The 24,781-nt window shown below is 45.8% G+C and overlaps 1 protein-coding gene across 1 annotated transcript in view; it reads right to left on the bottom strand.

Annotated features, from left to right (window-relative positions):
- The window catches only part of T265_13524 (hypothetical protein), a gene marked incomplete at both ends in the record, with an annotated part of 28,369 nt that extends 3,840 nt beyond the window's left edge, over nt 1–24,529 (bottom strand). The window contains 5 exons of the mRNA XM_009169291.1: nt 4,208–4,485; nt 11,350–11,489; nt 12,689–12,786; nt 14,940–15,046; nt 24,422–24,529. Of these exons, the coding sequence (XP_009167555.1) occupies nt 4,208–4,485; nt 11,350–11,489; nt 12,689–12,786; nt 14,940–15,046; nt 24,422–24,528 (730 nt within the window). The remainder of the gene's footprint in view (nt 1–4,207; nt 4,486–11,349; nt 11,490–12,688; nt 12,787–14,939; nt 15,047–24,421) is intronic.
- Between the last annotated feature and the right edge of the window lie 252 nt (nt 24,530–24,781).

A 24,781-nucleotide genomic window follows, 5' to 3' on the forward strand; every position in this document is an offset into this window, starting at 1 on the left:
ACAAACCAAAACCAGGGGCGGGTCGTACATTCAACGACTAACATACGTACAATGAGCTGGCGAAACTAGAAACAATGCTTCGCTGATTAGCGTCTATTTTAAATAAGACGCTCATTAGTAAACAAAACAAAACACAGGGTACGAAACTCTCGGAGTGAGAGTAGTTGGTAGGATACAGAGATGAGTATCGATTTATAGCTGAGTAAACCTATATGGGGATTCAAGCTATACTATTCGTCAAAAAAACTGTACGAAACACTGGTGCACGCATAAAGGTGACATTCAGGTTCCCATAGGGATTGAAATTTCTTGAATTAAGCGCTTGTTTGATTAATTCTGTTCACTGAGGACCTGATGCGACCCGGTTGTCTCAAACGACATTTCAGGAAGGGACGACCATAGTTTGCTGGACACTCGCTTATAAAGACCCAAACCACACTTGGCCGTGTGAGGTTACATTATAGGAAAATGTCAAGTCCAAACAACGTGAAGCGAGACGTGGTCAACCACGCCATTGGGCACGAGAGCCGAACTCACTGATCCCATAAACAGCTGCGAGAAAAGCGCCTAGATGCTAAAAACTTTGACTAGTTCCACTACTAAACTAAACGCTCATGAGCTCTAAATAAACAGCTGTAATTTTGAACACTGCCTAGGTAAGGAGCTTTCACGGTGATCGGATAAACGTCCACTCTAGTTATAAACAAACATTCGTTCATCCCCTTCCCACGTGCTAACGGTCCAATATGTGACAGTTCACGCTCATTATAAGGTGGCCATCCATTTTCGGAAAAAAATGAAGGTAGGCGAAGATTTCCTCCTGATGAGATTAACGATGGATAAAGTTCCGTATGGGGCCTATGTGGTTCATCTTAGTAATAGAGGAATCCTGTCACATTTTTTTCACGAAAGGCATAATAAATAATAATAATCGTTCAGATGTAGCGCCCTTTCGGTGCCTAGCTGCCATCATCATCATCATTGTCAGCTGTAAGAACCGCGTACTCGTCGTACACTGGTTGTAGCTGCCGCCTAGCTGCCATACCACCCGAAGAAAGAAAGTTCAGCCGCAGAACTACCTGCAAATTCCGTCCGCTGTAAGCGACTCGGCTTTTATCGCAATTCGCTATGTCTTAATTTATTAGGCAACGTATTCACAGTCGGTGGTGATTGACGACCTTGAAGATTCGCTCACTTAAACAAATCACCCATGTAGATACCTTGCAGAATGATGCACTATACATAGACATTCTATATTACGAAGCGGTAACCCTGAAAGCGTCGCAGCTTTCGAGAAAACATTCCACTGTAAGAATACTGAGTGGCAAAATCTTCTTCCAATGAGATGGACCGATCGCCACTCACGCCGAACGGCTCCCTTCTAGATTGACTCGAGGAAGTCCCGTTATTAACTTTTCCTTGAAGGGGGGGGGGGGTGTTCGGGTTATCAGTATCTTCAAAAAACCGTTTGGTTGTTGAATTATTGCCACAGTTATCTTCCAACAATTTGAGTTTCGAAGTTTTGTGCCATTTCCGTCATGTTTCACATTTTTCCGAAAAGACCGCGCTTGTCTCCTGTTGGCTGGTTACCCTTTGTGTGTGCTGATGCAGTTACCGTTCCCCAAAATATATATTAGGCGTCGCTCCAGATGTACGTTGTCTTTGAATGAGACAGTAAAAGCTCTCCTCCGAAAACCTGTTCTTCTCAACGCTAGAAGCGGTTGGGTTTACGTCAAAGCTGAAGATTTGTGCGCTCGCTCTCAGGTCGTGTATAGCCATTGATCGTACCCGTTCACATCGTAACCAGTCGGTCATATCAGTGCTTTCAATTTTGGGTTCCACAATACTCAGGACAGATCGGAACGACGGGGCCTCTTCAGGGGACTATCCGCTATCGACCATGGAGTAAAGTACGGTGTTACATTGTTATAAGGCGTTTCGGGTACCGTGTACTCGTTTCGTTTTCCACAGTGCAATTTATTCGGTGGAAGGGGTTTAGTATTTTCACCGGCCACCTGACTACTTGCACGAAATGGGTAGTGGTTTGAGGTACAACGTACTTGTGGTACAGGCTTCGGCAGAATCCACTCTAAGCCCTGAGCAGAGCACTTAAAAGACTCCTTTGGATGTTTTCCGCGTAAGACATATTCATAAAATCAAACTAGCAAGTGAAGCGCTGGGCGATAGTTATTGTTTTTCTGTTGCTTTTAAGCAAATGGTACTCATAATCGAACTGGGTCAGAGTAACCGAATTAAGTTGACCAGTTCATAGGCATCCTACTGTACCTCCTTTCTCTCGATCAAACCCTTTCATTGCTTGAACCCACTGTTTTCTGAGTCTGCCTCATGTATTCGATATTCACCCAAAACACCTCATTACCTTTTACCCCTAACATGTTGAATCAATTATGACGATTTTTTTCCAGCGCGCTGTTTGACCACCTGCGTTACCACGTGCTATGCGTGACGTTTGTCGGTAATTCACGTCGATTTGTTGTTCTTACCGGACCTTCTTTGGATCTGCACCAAGTCGTGCAACAATTAGACGGAAATCCCCATAGGTTGAGGTTTGTACCCTTTTCATATTGTACGTGTAGCACATAATGTGTTGATTAATCTCAAGGCTTCGCAATTCTTGGCTTGTGATTTCGCGCATCACTCAATTGGGGTTTCCAGAATACGCTACGTAGGTACCAAGTGGTTCCTTAAAACCCGTTTTAATTTATGGTGGTAATAAGACTCTAGGAGGGAGCTTGCCGCAGATAACACGGCAAGGGAAGCATGCAGTAACAGTTGCAAGTGACCTGTTGGTTGTGTGAGTGAATGGCTGTAAAGACAACCAAGTCAGGCCTGAAGGAACCAATGCGCAGGCAAACGTAACCAAACAATCGTAATTGCACTGTTTCTACGGTGGACAGTAACGCTGGCGAAGTCACGGGGTAATGAGCAATCTTCTAGGTCATTGGACTCGAAGACTCTTCCTACCTGCACGTTCAATCACGCAGCATCCTACAGATGCACAAACTTAGGCCCATCCCAATGGCACTCAACATTTGCCACGACATCAAGGTAGGAGAACAGTTGATGGCGTTTGCATTGCCGGTGTAGGTGGGTTCAATGCGACTATGAGCACTGAACCATGTACAAACATACATTGGTTCGGGTTGCCACAGCTGGAAGCCGACTGCACCGGATGGAGGGGTTAGTTTAGGTCCACATAGTAGGAGGAAAATGCTATACGTGTAATAGTGGAAAAAACGGGAAGGATGCAGTAACCCTTCACATTGGGGTTGTCCTGTTGTTGATAGGACGCGGATGGTCACCAGACTGACGAGCTCTGTAATTGGTGGTTCAACCGCAACATCCTTTCGGTGCCTAGATGCGATGTCACTCGAAGGAATCACCAGGGTTGAGTTATTGCAAAGTTGCCCAAGCACAGACAGGAGGCAGTCTAGATAACGATGTTGGATCCCAACCATGGAATTTCTAGTCAGTAAGTTCGCGCCTTAAACACCGAGCTACCTCGAGCCTAACAAACAGAGAAACTCTCATACTTAGACAAGCTGACTCACCGACCCAAAAAGAGATCAGATCTTATGAGTTCTCTTTTTCGGAAGTATAAGCTGCTTTAAGGCATTTCTCGTTGGGATCGAAGGTTTTGCTTATTCAAGGGTTCTGCCATTATGATCCATTGCCGAGAGGGTGAGTGTTTCTCGTAGATCTTTTACCGTCCGGTGTCTTTGAGCAGTTTACAAAAATAACTTGGAGATAAGCGTCATTGAGTCTATCAAATAAAGAGAATCGAGCGTACCGCCAGCTACGACTTCAACACATGGTCGTTGATGGGAAAAATGGGATTAGGATTGACCAGTTAATTAAAAATTCGAACAGTTCGCGCTCCTCAAACCAATTCAGTCTGAAAACTCTAATCATTAAATCTGTTCGTACAAAATCCCACATATGCGACAAGGCTGCATGCACGACCAAACACACAGGCTACTGAATCACGGTGGAAACGAGACTGACAGATAGTTCAATCGATCTACGCCGACCCAGTAATTATGTGTTCACACCATAGTCGCGTGTTTCTACAAATTAAAACGAATGACCGACGAAAGAGGAGGATGGTTAAAATGCGTGGCTTCAACTGGGAAAATAAACCACACCGAAATAAAATGATACAGTGAATCAGACTCAACCGACTTACAATGGTCGCCAATCAGGCGGCTTTCATTCAGCTCCGGCAGGGCCTCTAAGATGTCTTGATCTTCAGTAACGGGTTGATTTCCAGTTACTGTTTGGTCAACATCTGAAGACTTCTGTCTCATGGCTCGATCGGGCAGCCAGCCTAATCCTCCCCCAGCCGAACGCTTTGGAGTCGATGAAGGATAAACAGATCGCTGTTTTACAGTTTCTTCATGAACAGATGATTTAGATTTACCAGAGGAGTGTTTATCCGAATGGTCAAGTTTGGATTTCTCCGGCCTGAGTACAGAAAATGGAAGATGGATAACCGAGATCGATCAATTGGAGGTCCAAGTGCACAGAACGTATGTAGGAAGACAAATGCCGAAAATGGGACGACTGTTAGCGTAGAAAGTCCAAAAGAAAGTGGTTCGTAAACGGGCACTTCAGAGGTCCAACTGCACAGAACGTACGTAGGAAGACAAATGCCGAAAATGGGACGTCTGTTGGCGTAGAAAGTCAAAAAGAAAGTGGTTCGTAAACGGGCACTTCATAAAAGAATCTGAGCAGCTAGAAGAGTGGAGGGTTCTCAGTAGTTGAAGGCGATCGACACAAGCAGAATGCATGTCCAACCGCCGTCTGCTGAATAAATTATCACTTCCCATTAGTTTTCTGAGGAAAATTCGAAGCAAAACGAAGCGAAACTGAATACATTCAAACTACGTGTTGCGGATCTTCGCACTTTTCCGGTTGGGACTCAACTGATTCATGTGCGTGATTCGACCCCCTACAGGATGCCTGACTGATCCTGGGGACGAGCACAGTTCCAAGCCGAAATACCGGCTTCTAAAGAAGTAGGAATAACACATCACAACACGACGCAACAACGAGTGAATGCTTGCATCACTGGCACTTTGAGTGCTTCTCAATTCAAGGAATCAGTAAAAATCACCACTGTAACGCAGACCAGGAAATCAACATCATCTCACCCAAAAGGTCAAAACAATAAGTCCGTTGATAGAATCTCAATGCTGAGTGCACAGAACTTCCTGTCAGTCTAAGTTATCATGGGTATATTTCTTTGTGAGAACAACTTCGAGTCGCACAATATTGTTACTTTGTGAATCTAGTGGTCACTTTGCAGCGCATGCCAACACAACAGAATGGTTCCAAGTGACTCTGTTCAGTACATGAATGTTCAACTTGATAGATCCTATCAATCATCGACAACGGGCGCTATTTACTACCCATGATGCGTACCTCATCGAGGAGACTTTCTTGCGGAAGCCTTTGGTGACGGTCTGGGCATGTCGCTATCTTCAGACATGAACGCCATTGCCAGACCGAAGCAGAACATTTTAGTAGCTAACACAAGAGATTGGATGCTCTGAAAACCATTCACTTCTGCGTTGCCTGAAACTTTTCGACGGTTCCTTATATCCGTTCGTTTCATACTACAGTACGAGTTACTTCCATTTTAATCGGAGTCTACTGGAGATAGTTTAGAAAACAGATAAGAAGACAATGTGTTGGCTGTAACGAAGCTCATATGAGGTTGTCTGCGATATCTAAAATTCTTTGACGAAGATCACTTGCGTCGTCAAGGAGGATCTATATAAAGCAAGCGAACATCACAGAGCAATGACTAAAAACTGAAGATCGCCGTAGAACAAAGGGGTGACCGGGGGGTATTGAGGATGGAGTTGTACAATTGAGCGGACACAAGTAGCCTTTGGCTTCAGAGGCTGGATTCTAAGAAATGTACATTCACAATTGGCCGGGTTAGATAAAGCAGTGTGAAGATACATGACTCTGCAGCTCGTTCTGAACAACCAAACACTAGAAAGCCGTCGTGCTTCCCTGTTTATGGCTGGCTAGAACTTGAGAGAAACTATCCCCAAATCCGAATTCTATACAATCTGCACACCAATTTGATTATGAGGGGAGACTCGCCTAGAAGCCAGCTGAATTTCTTAAGCAACTGAATATGCTGTAACGGTTTGCTTCAGGTTTCAGTTGGCACGATATCTCAGACATTATGATACACACTTCTTACACTACTCATACGGTTGCTGAACAGAGCGAGAGTAAAATCATCAGCACACTATTCGAGGTCTCCGTAGAAGCGGATACAAAAAACATTGTTCTGTCTACTCCTTCTTATTTTTGGAAAGTCGTCAGCTGTTTTGGTTACCAAACCTGACAAAAAGGGGGTCGTTGTAGGAACATCCGTGGGAACGTCTGACGACAAACTCTATGCAGAAAGCTATACAATCGTAAGGCGAGTGTCTACAGTGAATCAGGCACGAAAAAGGAAGCTACGACCCACGCATGGAACTGGTGATGAAGCAACTCTGAATTACGTGTGGAAGAGAATAATACTGGACTAAGGGATAAATATTTTAGGCATAGGCACTGTTGCTGACATGATAAAACGGCACAACCGTGCTTTCATCAAGCTGCTCGCGAAACAACCGGTCCACAGGTAAAAACAACGCCCAGAACTCCGGGTAAAGATCCCGATGGATGGACAGCCCGAAGTAAAACAAGCTGAAATTAGGTCACTATCCCTAAAAGAGAATTTAATAGCGTCACAAGCACACTTTATACGATGTCACGTGATGGACCACAAGCACTATGCATATGGCGAAACACAGCACGACGTAAACCAAAGTAAGATAAGTTCGACTGCGCCGACCGAATCAAACCCAATGCCAAATATAGCACAGCGTCACACGAACTGAGTATAGCTGTACTCCGCTCGAACAGTCCCGTTGTTTGGGGAAGGATAAATGCATGGCATAGACTGAACGGCAGTGAAGTGTTGAACACTGATGTCATGCTGTCGATGATGACGACGATATACTGAATCTATGTGCACCGCGTTCTTCTTCAGATTAGGTCTATTACTTAATAAGAAAGCCAGGCATGTGACAGAAGGTGTTGCAACTGGAATATTTGCATTCCATGTGACATGGATAACAGTGTGAGAAAAGAACGAACATTTTCAAATTATGTGATCACCTGTTAACCTTCATTTCAAAGACAGGCATCGTTAAGTGAACAGTGAGAAGAAAATCAATGAAATTCGATCCGAGTAAATAGCGTTACGCCAGGTTCAACCAACGACTTATCGGATTCCCTCACCGGTGCTGACAAACGAAGCGAAACGACAACACCACTGTCCCAATATTGTACGTTACCAAATGTCAGTACTATGAACAAGTGGGTAGCTAACCCAGACGTCTTGCTCAACAACTTAACCAGTGTTTGATACCGAAATGTCAAGTTGTTTCGGTTTTCAGCAGCACATAATTCAACCCATAATATGAAGGACACGGAGAATACGCTGGGAGGGTTTCCGTTGGTTGAACAGAATGCAGTGGGTGCCGCTGTTATCCACAAAAGGGATCACCACCTTAAATGTTCCACTAATTCAAGTGACCTATCTGAACAGAGTACGAGGTTTGTGAACGAATTCAAGGGGTTGGAATCAAGTTTTCCCACACACAAAACGTTTGGAGTCAACATGGGAAATTACCTGGACTCTGTGACTAAGTGTAGCAGATGATAGGGCGTGCAGTTGATTGACAAGAAAACGTGGACGGAGAACAGTATAAGAACACCGAAGGCAGAGCGCAGCCTTTTGTGATCAACGAACTACTAGAGCCATGAGGCGGACCGCACAGATACAAGTGGCCAGCACTGGTGGACGCCCAGTCCGTACGAATTTCTTTCTTTCAACTTCGTTAGGTTAGTGTACTTCAAACATGTCAAATTTTGGCAGTAGGATCTAAAAAACCTTGAAACCGTACACGAATCCGCAACGTGGTTAATGTATAAAGAGCTTGGCGATATGACAGGAGGTGCACTTGATGGATATATACAGCACCGCACACTGGTGCTTTCGTCAACTGCTACACATACCAATCTACCAGTTCCAGACAGTTCTACTAATTTCGTGCTGGCACAAATCCAACAAGGACTACCTGGTACGAACTGACAAAAGACCATAAAAGTGACTGGGCAAACTTTAAGGACGGTGAGTACCGGCTGCTCTCCAAGGTGGGTTCGAATCAGAATGGTGACAGTCTGGGAATAGCTTTATCCTCGCTCCAATTTCGGCAACTGTCCCACGACAATGCGTCTTCTTATTAACATATTTGCATAGTTGGTTATACGAAGCCTTATATGGTGGATGCGAACATGTGAGACTTGTTAAATGTTACGTGAATGAGGCAGTCAGACAATCGGGGAAGAAAATGACAGTGCGAACGTCATTGATATCAATCAGCTGCCATTTCTTGCAGTGTCCCCAGCCAAGATCAGCACGGGTCAAGCGGACCCCATCATTGAAGGCGCAGCACACCAGCAACACCCGAATTCTTCATAATCTCTTGCATATCCTTCTGCCAAGTCATACGTAATTCACTTCGCGGTTTACGTATTCTGAAAGAGGTACGAAGAACAAAACCCGTTTCGACACGCGTAGCATACGACCGAGCCACCGAAAGATTGACGTATTCCGAAACTGAAGTACCTGTTGCACAACCAAATATACGTTTTATAATTACCTCCATCCAACGACAGAAAGGCTTCTGAGGCATCGGTAGTCAGAGGCCTAAAGACGACTCACATCATCCAACCGCATAGGCCACGTCTCACAAACATAAAACACTACAGCACTTATTGTAGCCTGGTCGAAGGCCAGAACTCCGGATTCAGGGTAGCAGGTGGCCAAATGTTTTCCTTTTAGAAGTACTCTGCCCAACGGCCAAAATGTTCGAATTTGCTGGATATCAGAGAGTCATTCTGGTTCCCGATAGCTTAGCTGACAAGAGGTTCCGAGAACTAGTCGAACGAATCAAGTTGGATAGCCTGCGGACGTTTCCAGAAATTTTCGTATGTTCCATTTCTTTGCCATTTCGGGTCCACCAAGCCTTCCTGTCTGCATGGAGAACCAGCCTCACCCGGATTCGGGTTGAGTTGTGGTAGTGGCCTGGATAAATATGACGCCAGGCCTCCAGCAAAGCCACGGCTTCATCAGAGATCCAGTGCTTGGATCCGTTTGACTGGATTGTGTCCCAAACAGATGTTCCAGCATTGAGTAGTGCTTTGGATAAGCCACTAGTAACCGTTGATATCCGACATCGGATGAATAGGCGTTCGAGGAGCCTGTTAAGATTATAATAATGCTTAATTTCCAGTCCACGAACTTCTCAATGGCTAAGCGAGGTGTGCACGTTTTGAGTACACTTGAGAAGTGCAATGAGAAGATGCAGTGAACACGTGCATGGTCGGACTCCACGCAGGAACGCAGTGATCGGCCCTCGCCACCGATAACTAATAGCAATGTGGTCTATTTGGATACAGGACTGGTCCGTTGGTGGGCTCCACACTGCTAAGCGATTTCCGCTGTTCCAGACATTGCTATTGCAAAGGAACAATCTTTAATAGTACACTTGAGAAGTGCAATGAGAAGATGCAGTGAACACGTGCATGGTCGGACTCCACGCAGGAACGCAGTGATCGGCCCTCGCCACCGATAACTAATAGCAATGTGGTCTATTTGGATACAGGACTGGTCCGTTGGTGGGCTCCACACTGCTAAGCGATTTCCGCTGTTCCAGACATTGCTATTGCAAAGGAACAATCTTTAATTGGCACACATCGGCAGTAGGCACCCACCGGTGTCCGTGCGTTCATTCCAAGACGACCACCCAATTAAGCCTCGACAGCATCCAGTCTACCCACCTTCGTATTCATGTCACCAGCAACCACAACGATGTTTGAACATTATGCTCTTTGAAGAGGAGCGCTAAGAGTGTCATAGGAACTTTTGCAAATTCAGAGCTACGATCCGTTGGGGCGTAGAAAACCCGCAATAAACAATGTGTCATGGTCCTTACTTTCCCGAGATTCTTCAAAGGATAATGCCAAACAAACCGCGCAAAAATGACTATCAAGGTCAAACAATCAAGTGGAGGTTCTTCTACTCGGTCGATCAACACAATCTTACCACGGTATATCCAGCTGAATCGGCCTCCTCCTCAGACATGTGCAGGCGTAACGTGGAAGAGAGCGAGGGTGTAGTCAATTCAGTTACAGTACTTGCGTCCTGTATGGTTATTTCTGACAGACAGCACACATCAATGCAGAGGGAATCCAGCATAAGAGGAAGAGCCGCCTGTTGTCCTGCTTGGTTCCGTGTGCGAACATTAAAGGTAGCTAAATAGGCCGGCTTTCGGAGTCTTAAAACAGACTTAGGGTGCTTAGGGTTGTTACTGAAGTCGGACATACCACAGCTGCGTTGCGAACGAAGCCGCCAGTAATAGAACTGGCAGAGTATATCCGAATTGCGGTGGGGTAATAAGTGAAAGTGTAACAAGTAAGGCGCCAGCAGTAGCATTTTCACTTACCCGCCCTGGAGTAAGGCTAGTAAGCAGAGAGTAAGTAAGGCGATCCGGTTGGTGACACCACGAGACGGACGACATGTGATTATTGTTAGTTTTAGGCCAGTGTAAATATCACAGAACTAGTAAGCCTATTGTCGTCTACAGTTGAAGCTGAATCCGTGCTTGCCGGATCCTTAAGACAAGAACAATGGAATGAAAGTGAACTTCGGAAAAACGACTGTCGAATAATTGCCATCTGTCTACCTGAAGCAGTTGATCGCACCTAGAGTCCCTGGTACCTACAAACTATGTTTAACGGTTCGAAAATGATAGTTAAATCATCACAGCACGGATATGAGGATAGGCAATGCCAGCAGTCTCTAATCTTTTCCTAAACACCTTTCTGATCGAATTCTCTGCAGTACACAGGAAACCATATTGGAGTGGTATCGCAGAATCCACTGATGTCAAGTCTTCTCAGATGTCTTGCTTTAAATGATTGCAGAGAAGCAACTGGCAATCAAAAAACGGAAAAGTAGTAGCAAGCTTCTTTTTGCCAAAGAAGCGCCAGCCGATTCGGATAACAAACAAATATCCAAACACAGCCCACTACGTGATCCCCTATTGTTCTGAGGTAAGGCCCTGGGATGTGCACCAGGGTGCATGTGTATGGTCGGGAAAGCGTGCTTACCAGAAAGAATGTGAGGTGAAAAAACACAATATGCTACTAACAATATAGTGAAACTGCCTCAAGTTTGGAAAAACTTACTTGATACTGCTGCAGCGACCCTTGCATGGGGTGGGGAGAAGTATGCTCGAAAGTTCCTCCAGTTTATCAATAAGCTGTGAATAGGACAGCTCCATTGTGGCACGGCTGGGAAGGTAGTAAAGGCGTTCGTCAGGAGGAAGCTGAAAAATGATTGGACGGGGCGCTTATTACACACGTAGCTTTACGTACAATCATCTGAAAACCGAATGAAAACCATAATAAGCCACTCGGAAACCAGGAAAATGGTCAATAGAAAGCCCATAACTCCCGAGTTGAAACATCTAAATCATCAGGTGGTGGCGACGAAACAATCGAACCAGCGAGCAGATAATTTAAACAGTGGTGCAAAAATGCATCTATCAATTGTTGGTTAAACAGTACCGCGTATCTCTGTCAGAATTTCGGCCAGTGGTTGAGTCCTAATAGGGCAGTGAGTGGAAATAAGCAGAAGCGACCGGTTGTGTTAAGTTACTGCATTTGAACTGAATAAAAGTCAAGAACAACAAAGTGGTAGGAAGAGGATCGTTCCTGATTAGAGCAGGCTAAATCATCAGGTGGTGGCGACGAAACAATCGAACCAGCGAGCAGATAATTTAAACAGTGGTGCAAAAATGCATCTATCAATTGTTGGTTAAACAGTACCGCGTATCTCTGTCAGAATTTCGGCCAGTGGTTGAGTCCTAATAGGGCAGTGAGTGGAAATAAGCAGAAGCGACCGGTTGTGTTAAGTTACTGCATTTGAACTGAATAAAAGTCAAGAACAACAAAGTGGTTAGGAAGAGGTCGTTCCTGATTAGAGCAGGCTGTAAAGTTACTCTGCCACGACTCGTACGGAGCTGGTACCAAGACAGCCTATGGAAGAAACGCGAATGCAGTGATGCTAGTTTCACGTCCGACTTACTTCTGAACGGAAGCGACAGCACAATTAGCGTTACAGCAAAGCAAGGAACCACAGGATCGAAATACGTGTAGTAGGAACGTCAAACAACGTTAGTCGTTGGGAAGCGGTAAGACGAGAAATTTCAGAGAGGAGACCCATGGTGCTAAATTCTCGTGAAAATCATGGCGACTAATAATACACTTGTAGTGGTCAAATCAATTAGTAGGCACCATTGTGTGTCGATCGTTTTGTTTGATTCCGCAGAGCTTCCAGGTTTCTCCTCCGATCTTACTAGAAAGCACACTCGGCAGCAGCAGCTGGCATTTTAAGAGACGGTCAGTAGAAGAAGCCGCACCGGACATCAACTAGTTGCCCGTGTATAGTAAATTACGCACCAAAAGCACAAAAGTCGCATAATGCCCTGGGTCTTCACAACGAAAAACGAACAGTGAGACTTACCGTTAGTCGCTTTTCGAGCCAACGTGGGAGCACTTTGGCCAAAGCATGAGCGGCCTCAATTTCATATGCTGCTGGTTCACGGTTATCGTACAAAGCATCTATAGCAAAGAAAAACCTGTCAAACCGTGGGGCTAGACAAAGCAAGGCTGGGTACTGTACTATCTTTATTCTACCATGACCAAAATGATGAAAAAGCCTGAAAAGGGCAGCGCGAACATTCATCTCTTGAAACAAATTTCTGACGGATAATGGGCTTGCTTAGACTCGAAGAGCCTATGAGTTAATGTTATCTATAGGTGCACATAACCAGGCTGAACAAGAACTTTCCTATTAATGGCCCCCAAAAGTGCACTAAGTTGACTGGTATTCCCCACTTGACGATATGCCAACGAGTAAGAAGCGCCAAGATTGTCGAAGCAGGATACGTGAATTTCGGCCAAACTTCCGAAACAAGTTGAAATAGTTTGCTCACCTAAAATGATGACGGTCCTTACGTTGTATGACTAACATCGGTATTTCCTTGCTGCGGCAGATGATTAGACGATTCGGCGTCAAACAACGGTGTTTCGTTCGAAATGAGAGCCCAAAAGACACCAAGGGCTGGTCATATCCAGGTATGATCAGCCAAAAAGCACACCTTGTTAACGATCTCGCTCAAATCAACAGCTTTTGCCTGTCTAATATAGGTCACGGTTCTGTAATTAACGTCAAACGTAAGAGTCAGGAGTCCATCGTTGATCGTTACTGTTGTAGCCACCGGCCAAGCTCAACTCCCTTCTTCTAAGCCTCCTCCCTGTATCCAGATGAACTCCTGAAGATGTTTCCACAATTCCAAGATAAACAATGTGTAGCTTTTTCACTATCGGGGCCCTTCGGTTGACACATCAAACAAAAACAACCACAACAAACTCAACTGATCCTTTAAGTTGGGGTCTAACCAACCGGCACAATCTCATTCAGGGTTGGAGGGATGCACCAAGGGTTGCCAGCAGGGTGGGAAAGATTGCGCGTAGACTGTCAGATTCCGTATACGTCAAGTTGGGTTTTCCGAGTGCTGTGGTTTTGCAACTCACAATTTAACCATTGACTTGATACACCCGTCGTATATCGGAATGACATGAAAGGAGCTTAACGGGAGTGAGTAGTCATCCAGGAGAATAGCACTACTCAACTTACAGAAGACTTATCCCGATGAACATGAAGTTCGACCAGTAATTGGAATACATTTACCAGGCATCTGGTCGAACATGTTCTATCAACCATTATCCGACATTTTGATACTTCGCCCTTTAATTAGTTTACGAAAGGGTTGCCCTGAAACTCGCGGCTGTCATATCGTGTATGTTTCCGTCTGTTCCGCCTCTGTCCGACTTGAACTAAACTCCTCACAGTTCTCAACGAAAGGAATGGTCAATGAACGACTAGCAACTAATACATCCTGAGGATAGACACGTATTTATTTTTTATGAAGCCTTCGTTGGGATTGCAAAAAGTAGCGACAGCGAAAAGCTCTGTCGTAAAACGATATGTAACGCACGCCTCCTCGAAGATCATACAACCAAGGGAAACCATATGAATATTTCCAATATTCCACCGACGATGAGAAACTACTCGGTTTATTTTCAGTAACCTAAACGGCAAAAGTGAGAGGGAATATAGTTTAGACCCCCAGTTATTCCACAGTGCGCAACCAGTTACCACACAAAACAAAAACGGACAAGTATCGAAATACATTCATTTGCAAACAAATTTGGTCTTGCGGGAGACTCGCCCGGAACCCAGCTGATGATGATGTTTCTAAGCAGCTGGGTTCCAGACGAGTCTCTCGCAAAACCAAATTTGCTTGCAAATGAGCGTGTTTCGCTAATTTCGTGCAATTTGGTTTCAAGCGGGGTATATAAGGTTGACAGAAAGTCGGGGACTGCGCGTACCTGATGAGCCCTAAGAAGGGTGAGACCGGTTGTGGGATGTCGAAGAATTTTCAACAACCTTATGAGTAGTGCATTACGTCTATAAAAATGGACAACATTGAAAATTATACATCATCGTATAAGTGTAGGATCGGCGAATTGCACTGTTCTCAGAATTTTAGTGGAATACCCAACCACTGTGACGGGAAGGCAACTCTGAAGATGACCGCTCAAACTCTGATGGTAGGGACACCTGGAAAACCTGCTACGCAAGCAGAAATTACTAAAGATAGACGGAGGGTGAATGAAGTGTGATGGCAAAGTCAGATGTGCCAACTTACTAGTCAATCGACCAGCGATACAATCAGCAACGAACCAGTGAATTTTCTCAAAATTTGGAAACTGAAACTTTCGGGGCGTCTCAGACTTTTGCTCCATTCGGTATACGCTTCGTAAAAGTAAAATAGTGCATGGTGTTAGTTGATTAGCTGTGTCCGAAAATCAAGTGGGTTAGTGGTTGTATCATTGGATATTGACCGTTTTTAAAGCAAGGATAGCATGAAGCAAATGTATTTCCGCCAGTCACAGCTAGTCCCAAGGTCAATAATCTCTGACTGCTCAGCTCCGATCACCGGTGAGAACTTCAAAAGTTCGCAATGATCACGTGTGCATCACTTATCGGTGACAGCAGTGTTATGATGAACAATATGTAGTATTGTACATAATGCACTCCATAATTGGAATGCGCGATTACTTTCTGACCAACAACTCGAATCCGTTAAGTAAATGCATTTCCGCCAGTCACAGCTAGTCCCAAGGTCAATAATCTCTGACTGCTCAGCTCCGATCACCGGTGAGAACTTCAAAAGTTCGCAATGATCACGTGTGCATCACTTATCGGTGACAGCAGTGTTATGATGAACAATATGTAGTATTGTACATAATGCACTCCATAATTGGAATGCGCGATTACTTTCTGACCAACAACTCGAATCCGTTTACAGGTCAATGGCTTTCATACCTAACCCTCAAAGCACAACTACACTGTAGCTAGAATAACTTAGATCTAGGTCGTCAGTGAAGAGGACAATCCTCAGTAGCGTCATCCTGGAACGTTACCAGTGTGCTAACCCAGCAAACAGTCGGCTATTTTTTCAAGCACTGAGTCAATAAACAAAAGGAGTGATAGATCGCGGGCTGACGATGTTCACCAGGCAACACTTTCTCATGGTAGATTTCCCCTTGTTGTGATTTCAAGATTTCGTGTGCCCAAAAATGGGTAGCTTGGTTGGTGTAGCGTGTTGATGGCACTAACTGGTTTGGATCATTTGTGTGGATTCTCCAGAGGAGCATTCGATAAATGTAAGTCAGGGTGATCGCATGTGTTGTCAGGTGTGCGCAACTTTTTTAAGCTGTAAGTGGTAAAATACGGAGAGCATCTGACTACCCATCCTATTAGCTGCATCTGAAGAGAAAATCCGCAGGCAAATCAAGTCGATGTACGCATCCCAAGGGTTAGAACCACTGTTGAAACCGTTGAAATCTGTGATGTCATGTAAGTAGTGCGACCACGAAAGCCGTCTGCTTCAGGTCTGTGAAACCTAGTCAATTAGGTTCAATTGTCCGAAAAGTCCTCGCTGCAAGTTACCTGACAGCGACAAGATTGCATTTTAATGCATTCTCCGGAGCAGAAAATAAAGTTTTTTCGGTTGAGTGAGTGTTAGCTTTTGCTGTGCACAATTTGCAAGGAGGATGGACCAATCCCACTGAGAATGTCTCCGCCCAGATGATACTCGAATAGGTAATAAGCTAACATTTGAATTCCATCAAATAAGTCTCATACCTCGTTTATTCATATGCATAAGTGGAATGTTCTTTTCTCCATAGCTTTATGACGGATAAACACCTGCATCTGCTACTGATGAAATGGGATTTAGCACTAGCCTAACACAAAAATGCATGCCTGAATGCATGCATGCATAAGAACTGATAACAACAGCACCATCACTTCGTTCAGTATCTCCAGCCAAGCAGTTGAGGTGTCTTGTGGACCCCATCCAGGAAAGAAAACAGTACTAAAACCGCCCACAACATCCTTTCCCTTCTGTTGTGTCAAAGCCTGTCCATCTGTAGATTTCCTCCACTCCGAATCAGGCACGGAAAGCAGTGGTTGTCTCGGTAGGCGGTAATGTGGCATGCGAAACACTTGGCGCAACTAACGTGGCTTGCAGTGGTGGATGCATTCTTTGAGTGATCACCTCCTTCCGAATCCACTGATTTTGGCTGGTTCTAGTTATAGTTCTGAGACATCGGTGGTCAAAGACTTGAAGATGTCTCAGATCTTTCGACAAAAGTGGCCAAGTCCCGCAGCCACATAGCAATACAGTCCACAATGAAGTCTTATAGATGCGTCCTTTGAGACCCAGTGATGTACCCTTTGACGCTACAAATGGCGCAAATTGGTATACGCAATTCCGGCCTTCGGGATTCATGCGTAGACTTCGTCTGGCACACTGTCGGAACTCCTGTAACGTCCTAGATACGCATAACACTGCAAAACTTCCAGTATCACTCCTGAAGTACTTACAGGCGTGTTCAAAGACTGTGCGTCCCGAAGTTTGGCTTCGTACTTTGTGGGCGCGAGGCAAGAGCTGAAAGACTGGATGAACTCGGTTAGCTTTTCTGGTACTTCTTACAATATCTGCTCTCCTTCAAAAAGAACGACTTCATCTCAATACTCCAGGTCGACAGGGCTTTCACTCGCAGAGATATATAAATCGGGGTTTTGCGGGCCTTTCAGTGTTCACGCCATTAACTAATCAAGGACGAATGTTGCCTGCTGTCCTCGGGTACCGTGTTTACGCCCGCACAGGATGGCATAAAATAAGGGATTCAAACACCCTGGTTACAATGGAATTCAAGCTAATTCCCCTCTGGTTGCAATACTCACTGCGGGTACTGTTTTTGAAAATGAGTACTACCATCCATTCACTTCAGTTGGTTGAGACGATCTCGTTCGCCCAGATTGAGGTAACCCAGCTGGACGAGCATCGACTGTGACGTTGCGCCTCCAGCTTTAAACAAAGCGGGTGGAAGTCGATCAATACCAATAGCTTGGTAGAGCTTGAAGGGCAAAAGGAATTCGTTCATTTCCGAGGCTGTCGGGGGTTCCAAGCCTACGATCCAGGGCTGCGTTGCATGTTGAGAATCCAGATGAACAAGCATAGGTGCCCAGTTGAATTATTCTTCAAAGTGTTCAAGCCAATGATTGCGGTGATCTTCTTCTTCAGAGACAAGCGAATCGTTTCAACCAGTGACTGTTTCACTCACCAGAGGCTTCTTTAAGCCAAGTGGAAGGAGGGTCACGGAGACCCCATCCTGAAAGACAGACTGCACAACACTTAGACCCTTCGGAAACTCTTTCACACTTTTTTTGAGTCATTCATTGTTCACCTCGCAGTTTGCGGAATTCTAAAGAAGGCACAGAAAACGTTTGTTTTGGCACACGTAGCTTACGGACGAGCCATCGTAGCTGCTTGTACTGGATGTTTTCCACAAATGAAGTACCTGTTGCACAGCCAAGCACTCTTTTTAGTCACATCGTCACAAATTTGTTGACGCCATCTGACACCAGAAATGGTTCTGAGACATCGGTGGCCAAAACATGTTCTGTCCACACAGGCCATGTTTCGCAACCATATAACAACACGAACCCTAATATAGTCTGCTACATGCGGCCCATGAGATCCAGTGATGTCCTCTTGACGCTACAAGTGACGTGAATTAGCGAACATGATTCGGGCTTTTCAGATTCGCGTAGTGATTTCATCGAAACCTTCCACCAGAGTGAATAAAGCTACCGTGGTAAGATTCTCTACAATCTCCAGTGCTTCTCCTTGAAGTGTATGCAGTCTGTTCAGATACTGCACGTTCTGAAGCCCGATTTGGTGCTTAGAAGTTGCATACCCAAAGATGGCATTCTGGTGGTTAGCTAAATCGGCAATACTTGTGCGTTGCCTCCATTTCAGAGATGAAGATGATGTGCTGCGAACTCCAGATCAGCAGGGCTCTAATCAGCAAATATAGGGCCGCCTCATTTCACGAATTTAAACAAGAAAAGGGAGAGCGAACAGGCTTGTCGGACATCACTTTTGCAGGGAATCTTTGAGAATTCTCACCACACAATCTCACACACGTGTTGAGCGAGTGTGGTCAGTAGCACTCACCGACCGACAGAATCGAACGCACTCCTGAAGTCAATGAACACCAAGACCATGGGTCGTCTGCATATGTGGCGTTGTTTTATCACCCAACAGTGTGTGAAGATCTGATCAACGCAGCCCCTATGCAGTCGAAATCCCGCTTCATACCTATGGGTCAAGGTACCACCGTAGAATCGTTCAGCTGTAGCATCCTCGAGGTGCCTAACTGCCACGCCACCATCAGGAAGCACGAGGTTTCCCAAATATAGACAAGGGACGTCGAGAGACAGAGGTCGGGTTCGAACCACGAACCTTCCGGTCAGTGAATTCGCCCTCCAACCACTGAGCAATCCCAGCTCATACCACTGTAAGACAACTCAAAATCAGGTACCCATAAATCCAGAGTCAAATTGACACCTCTATGGTAATACATCCACTGCGAGTACCATGTTCGAAAATAGGCCACAAAACAAAGCTGTCACCTCGTCGTCGTGATCGGAATTCTCTGCAAGGATCCTGCTGGTGAGGTACCACAACCAGACCAACTTCTTCGCTCTGGGAAACCGGAAAGTATTGTTCGCCCTTTCAGCTCTACATTCACTGACTCCTACTTACACTTCCTTTGCCAAAGTACTTCTGGCTCCTTTAGCTTTCAACTACCTAACCGTTGCTCCCTATCTGAGCCCCTTGTAAAATTCGGGGGATCTGTTCCGCATTCTGCTTCCAGCGTGAGTACTATATCAAATTAGGCGTCAAAAAGGTCTTGATCAGACCTTGTTCCCCCTTCGATCGATGTATGCTGTGACTCTGAAACACGCATTAGAGACAAAAGTTCGGTCGGGGCGATCCCAGATTTCTCGCGCTTTATTCTTCGGGTGTTCGGTGGTCCTGATGCAATGGCTCGTTCTATCTACGGCGTGAGAGTTGTGCTTAACCCAGGGCTGTAGGCTCTTTACTGGGCTGGATTGTGGTTAACAGTCACTTTTCAGCGAGCAGGCTGACTGGGCCACTCAGGATTAACGCATATGAATGCGGTAAACGGTGTATATTTTTTTATCAGCATACGATCCAACAGACGGCAGCTCTGAGGCTGAGAAAGACAGCTCCAAAAGATATCTGTCACGGTTATTACTGTCAGCAAGAATCGCGGATATCGTGATTCTGGCGGGTGATCAGAATCGTCAGGTTGACCGATTTAGTCCTGAGGAAACCCATTTCGGCGACCGCAAGATAACAAAAAGCGATTTCTTTAGTTATATGCTTAAGATGGATCAGTGGTTAGAGTGCGAACTTACTGATAGGAAGGTCCGCGGTTCGAACCAGACCTGTGCATCTCGACTTCCCCTGTCTAGGCTTGGGCGACCTAGCAGTATAACAGCCATCGTGCTCCCTTCTGGTGGCATGGCAGTTGGGCACGGGAAGTTCTACAGCCGAACGATTCGGCGAACGAACGGCGCAAGTAAATCCCCCAAAAGCCAAACAGTGAAGAGCCTAAGGAAAGTCCGACATGGCTAAATTGTGCCCTCAACGGCAACGGTTTCGATGCATAGATCCGTTCCCAATCCCCCAAACCAAAAGTCCACTGACAACCCTGGAATTACGCATCAATCATATGAGTTACCGCCTCCAGTGCACAGCTATCTGGCCCACCTTTCCAAATCATCGGTGAACGAAACTTTGGCAACTAGAACCACTGTACGTTCAGATGTATTACCCTTTCGGTGCCTAGCTACCATGCCAACGGAAGGAGAAACGAGGGATGAGATATTGTCAGGTTGCCCAAGTATGGACAAAGAGAAGTCGAGATGCTGAGGTTGGATTCGAACCAAGGACTTTCCGGCCCGCAATCTGGCGCCTTAACCACTGTACGCGATCTTTACAGCTGATGGTGATGAGCTGGAATCACCTTAGGGCAAGGTTTGTGAGTCAAGAAAAAACGGACCGAATCGGAATTTGAAAACGGTATCAACTCACTCCAGTTGTCTGGGATGGTTTGTTTCCCTCGGATAGACAGAAACAGGTTAGACAGTCACTAGTTGAAAAATTCACCACCACCCTTGAACAGGGTAGTTGAAAGGTCGTCGGGACAATAAGCACGACGGCGCTTGAGCAGAGATATACATTCGGATGCTTCTGAGGCCGAGCGGTCCCATTATCACAGAAAAACGCTCTGAGGCCGGGATGCCGTATTTTAGTAAGCGTGTGGCCAAATGAATTGTTCAAAGTACTGTATTCAACGGTCCAAAACTCCTTTGCTGGACATCAGAACCATTATGGTTCCTGAGCATTCTGCTGATAAGAGGCGCCTGAGAACTAGTCGAGCCGACCAAGTGAGGTGTCCTACGGACGTTTTCAGAATTTTTCGCACATTTCATTTCTTTGCCATTTCGGGTCTATCACTGACATTGTGATCCTTGCAGACGACCTGAATGCTCAAGTACGTTGTCTGAGCTCTTTGGAACCAAATTTGAGCGATCGATTCGGAGTCGATGCTCACCGCACAGACAACGGAGATCGATTCCTTCAGTTGTGTGCTAATCATGAACTGTTTCTAGTAAGTACGAACTTTCAAAATAAACGTTGGAACCGCGTAATCGGGCGGCCACCAACTGCAAATCAACCGTGGACCCAGGTGGATCACATAGCCACCAGCCACCGGTGGAGGGCCACAATTCAAGACTGCCGCTCTTTCTGGGGCAAACCACTTGATTCCGATCACGCCATGGTGCGTGCACGCCTGACAGTTCGTTTCCCTTCAGGCCCTCGCAAGTCAGCAGAAATCATGCCAATCCACCAGCTTCGAAGAACTGCCACAAGTCAACAGAACCGATCTGAGCTAGCCTAACAACTCGCCACATGTAAACCAATACTGTGGTGGCAGTGAGCATGTGGATGAAGCGTAGCAAGATGTGAAAATAACTATGTTGGCAGCGTTCAGTGCTGTCTGGTCGACTTCTCCAATTCAACCACAAGACCACTGGATATCATCGAAATTGCTATCCATGGCTGATGCCAGGAGAGCCATACCAGCAAGCAACGAGTACGACGGCGCACACAAATCCTTCAAACACCAAATAGTGATGAGTCTAAGGAAAGACCGAGAGATACGGTCGAGATCGAGAGCTCGAGATGGAGAATGCCTTTGTTACGGGAAACAGCCATGCCCTATATCAACTGATATGATCGACTGGCCCTAGGAAAGCAACGGTCAGCGAAACAATAAATGAAAAAGATGGCTCATTAATTCACTCGAAAAAAACGTCGACTAGAAAGATGAACCGAACACTTCGAAGAACAGTTCAGCTGGCCTGCAACAACACAGCCGGTGGAGATAATGAGTCCGGGTAAATGGAATGTGAACCTTGATCGCCCACCGGAAGAAGATATAAGGTGCGAAACAGCCCTACTGAAACGTGAAAAGGCACCATGGTAGGACTTTCTGTATACAGCCCTCTTCAAAGAAGCCGGAAAACCCCTGGTGTTCAACCTGACAAAGCTTATTGTCACCATATGGGACAAAGAGAAGGTGCCTGGAGAATGGGGCATGCCGACGGTTATCCCTATCTTCAAAAAGGGTACGAGGATGCTGCGTGAAAACCACCTGTCCTGCAAGAAGTTATATCGATCATATCTCCACTCTCCGATAAATTCTGGAACAGCGACACTGCTTCCAGCAGCCAACAATGGTTCTGCTTGTTGATCTGAAACCTGTATTTGACTCTGTGGACCGTCAGGCACTATTGCAGTGTTTGTGGATCAAAGGTGTCCCCGACGAATTCTGGACCCGCCTTAAGGCGCTGTACGCCAACACCCGCGGTCGTGTGAAGGTCTACGGGAAGCTCTCGCCTGAGTTCACCACATCCAGTGGTGTCCGACAGGGCTGTCCTCTCTCACCTTCCCTTTTCAATTTTGTCATTGACACGATCACAGAAGACTCACTACCAACCTTTAATGCCTATGGGGTCGAGGTGCTCCCGGGGCATCTGCTCACGGATATCGAGTATGCAGATGACATAGCTCTTCTGGGATCTGACCCCGTCGTAATGCGAACAATATCAAATAATCTATATAATTCTGCCTCACGGTTCGGCATTCGCTCCACACCTGCAAAGTGTAAAGTGCCAGAGCCTTTTTTGCGAACCTACGTCACCTGTGGCGCAGGCGTGACATCAGATTCTCCGTCATTGGTTGAGTTTACAATGCTGCGGTGCGCTCCATATTACTATATGGATCAGAAACCTGGCCGCTGCGCGTCGGGGATGTCGAAAGACTTTCAGTGTTTGACCACCAATGTCTTCGGAGCATTGCCCGAATCTGGTGGGAACACCGGATCAGCAATGCTGAAGTTCGTCGAATGGTATTCGGGAAAAATAACTCACCCTCGATAGATGAACTGATCACACTGCATCGGTTGTGCTGGCTTGGTGACGTGCTGCGTATGCCAGTCGAGCAATTTCCTCGAAGGGCTCTTTTCGCACAACCACGTGAAGGGTTGAGGAGAGTCAGAGGCAGTCAAAAATGACTTGGCAGCGAAGTATAAAAGCCATTACTAACAAACCCAGCTGCGCTGGCCATTGCCACCATCCTGGATGAGGACCCCGAGACGGTCCACATCAATGGTTAGAGACATGGTCAGACATGGCCCAGTCATGACCTCAATGGTGCTCGTGCATCCAAGCTATCACCTTCAATGCATAGCTTTATTCCGAATTCCCCCCGCTTAGCAATCCACCTACAGTGCTGTATTTACGCACTAATTTATGAGTTCCGGTCTCCAATGCGCAGCTACCTACCTCACCTCCTCAAATTATCGGCGAACGAAACTGTGGCAGCTACAGTCACTGTACGACAAGTAGGCGGTTATTACAGCCGACAATGGTGATGATGATGACGTCATGCTGCTCAACTGTCCATTATGCCTAACAGAGCCCGACCCTTTTTTTCAAAAGCCCTTATTCGATATTTTTACCTTTTCCCACCTCCCGAACCTGACCCTGATGGAATCGTTAGGCCTTCAAGAGAAGGCTGAGGTACTTCCCCAATCGTCTGCTTTGAATTCTATCCATCCTCTTTTCCACAGCTCTACACTATACTTTGCCATTTGTCATTTCATCTAGGGCTATTCGGCAACCCCTATTCTCACTGATCACCCATTTAAAATGGCAAAGTTAAATCTCGCGTTACTAGGGAGAATTTCATGGTTCGAACCAATCTCTGGCTTTTTTATTGCTCTTTGGATGACGTATAACGTTTGCACACCTTCGGGATTAAGCGAGGTCACACCACTTTTGCTTTTGATGGCCTCATCAAGTAACCAGATCGGGTTGCACATGTGCTCTACTAACTGGTCATCAAATCGTATATGACGTTATCCTGGAAGCAGACACTATGAGAGAACCAACAATGCCAGTAAGAATTATTTACCTCAGCTTGTATTTAAGTTAACTCCCATAGACGCAGAACGATTCAGGAAGAACGGTAAGCACAAATTTAGCTACTGTGTTTGGCCAAATAGAAACTTCCTCCCTTAACCACAGAGCCTGAAGAAGCGAACAATTAACTACATGACCAAACAAGCATACTCATGAGATAAATGAATGTGTCAAAGCACCAGGACCAACCTTAGCTGAATCGGAATGTGTAGTTCACTGAGGAAATTGCCACCGAATACGAGACAGTCAGAAGGGGTGTAAACGGCATGAATCCACCCGGCGGGTAAAAGAATTGTTTGACCTGGCCCAACATGAAGTTCGAAAACCGGAGGTTCTGAATGGATGGCTAAATTCGATAAACCATTGATATTCGCAAAACATACTAGGCTCGTCTTTTGGTACGCCCAACAGATCCGGCAAGAAGATAGTCCGATGGTCAGGATTCCAAATCCATCGCCAGTAAGCACGGCGATTCTCGTGCGTAGGGGGGATGAGGTAAAATATCTTCTCTCCCTGTAGAATGTTATAAACGTATGCAAAATGACGTAC

Source organism: Opisthorchis viverrini, assembly GCF_000715545.1.
Source record: "Opisthorchis viverrini unplaced genomic scaffold opera_v5_74, whole genome shotgun sequence".
NCBI classification, from domain to species: domain Eukaryota; kingdom Metazoa; phylum Platyhelminthes; class Trematoda; order Opisthorchiida; family Opisthorchiidae; genus Opisthorchis; species Opisthorchis viverrini.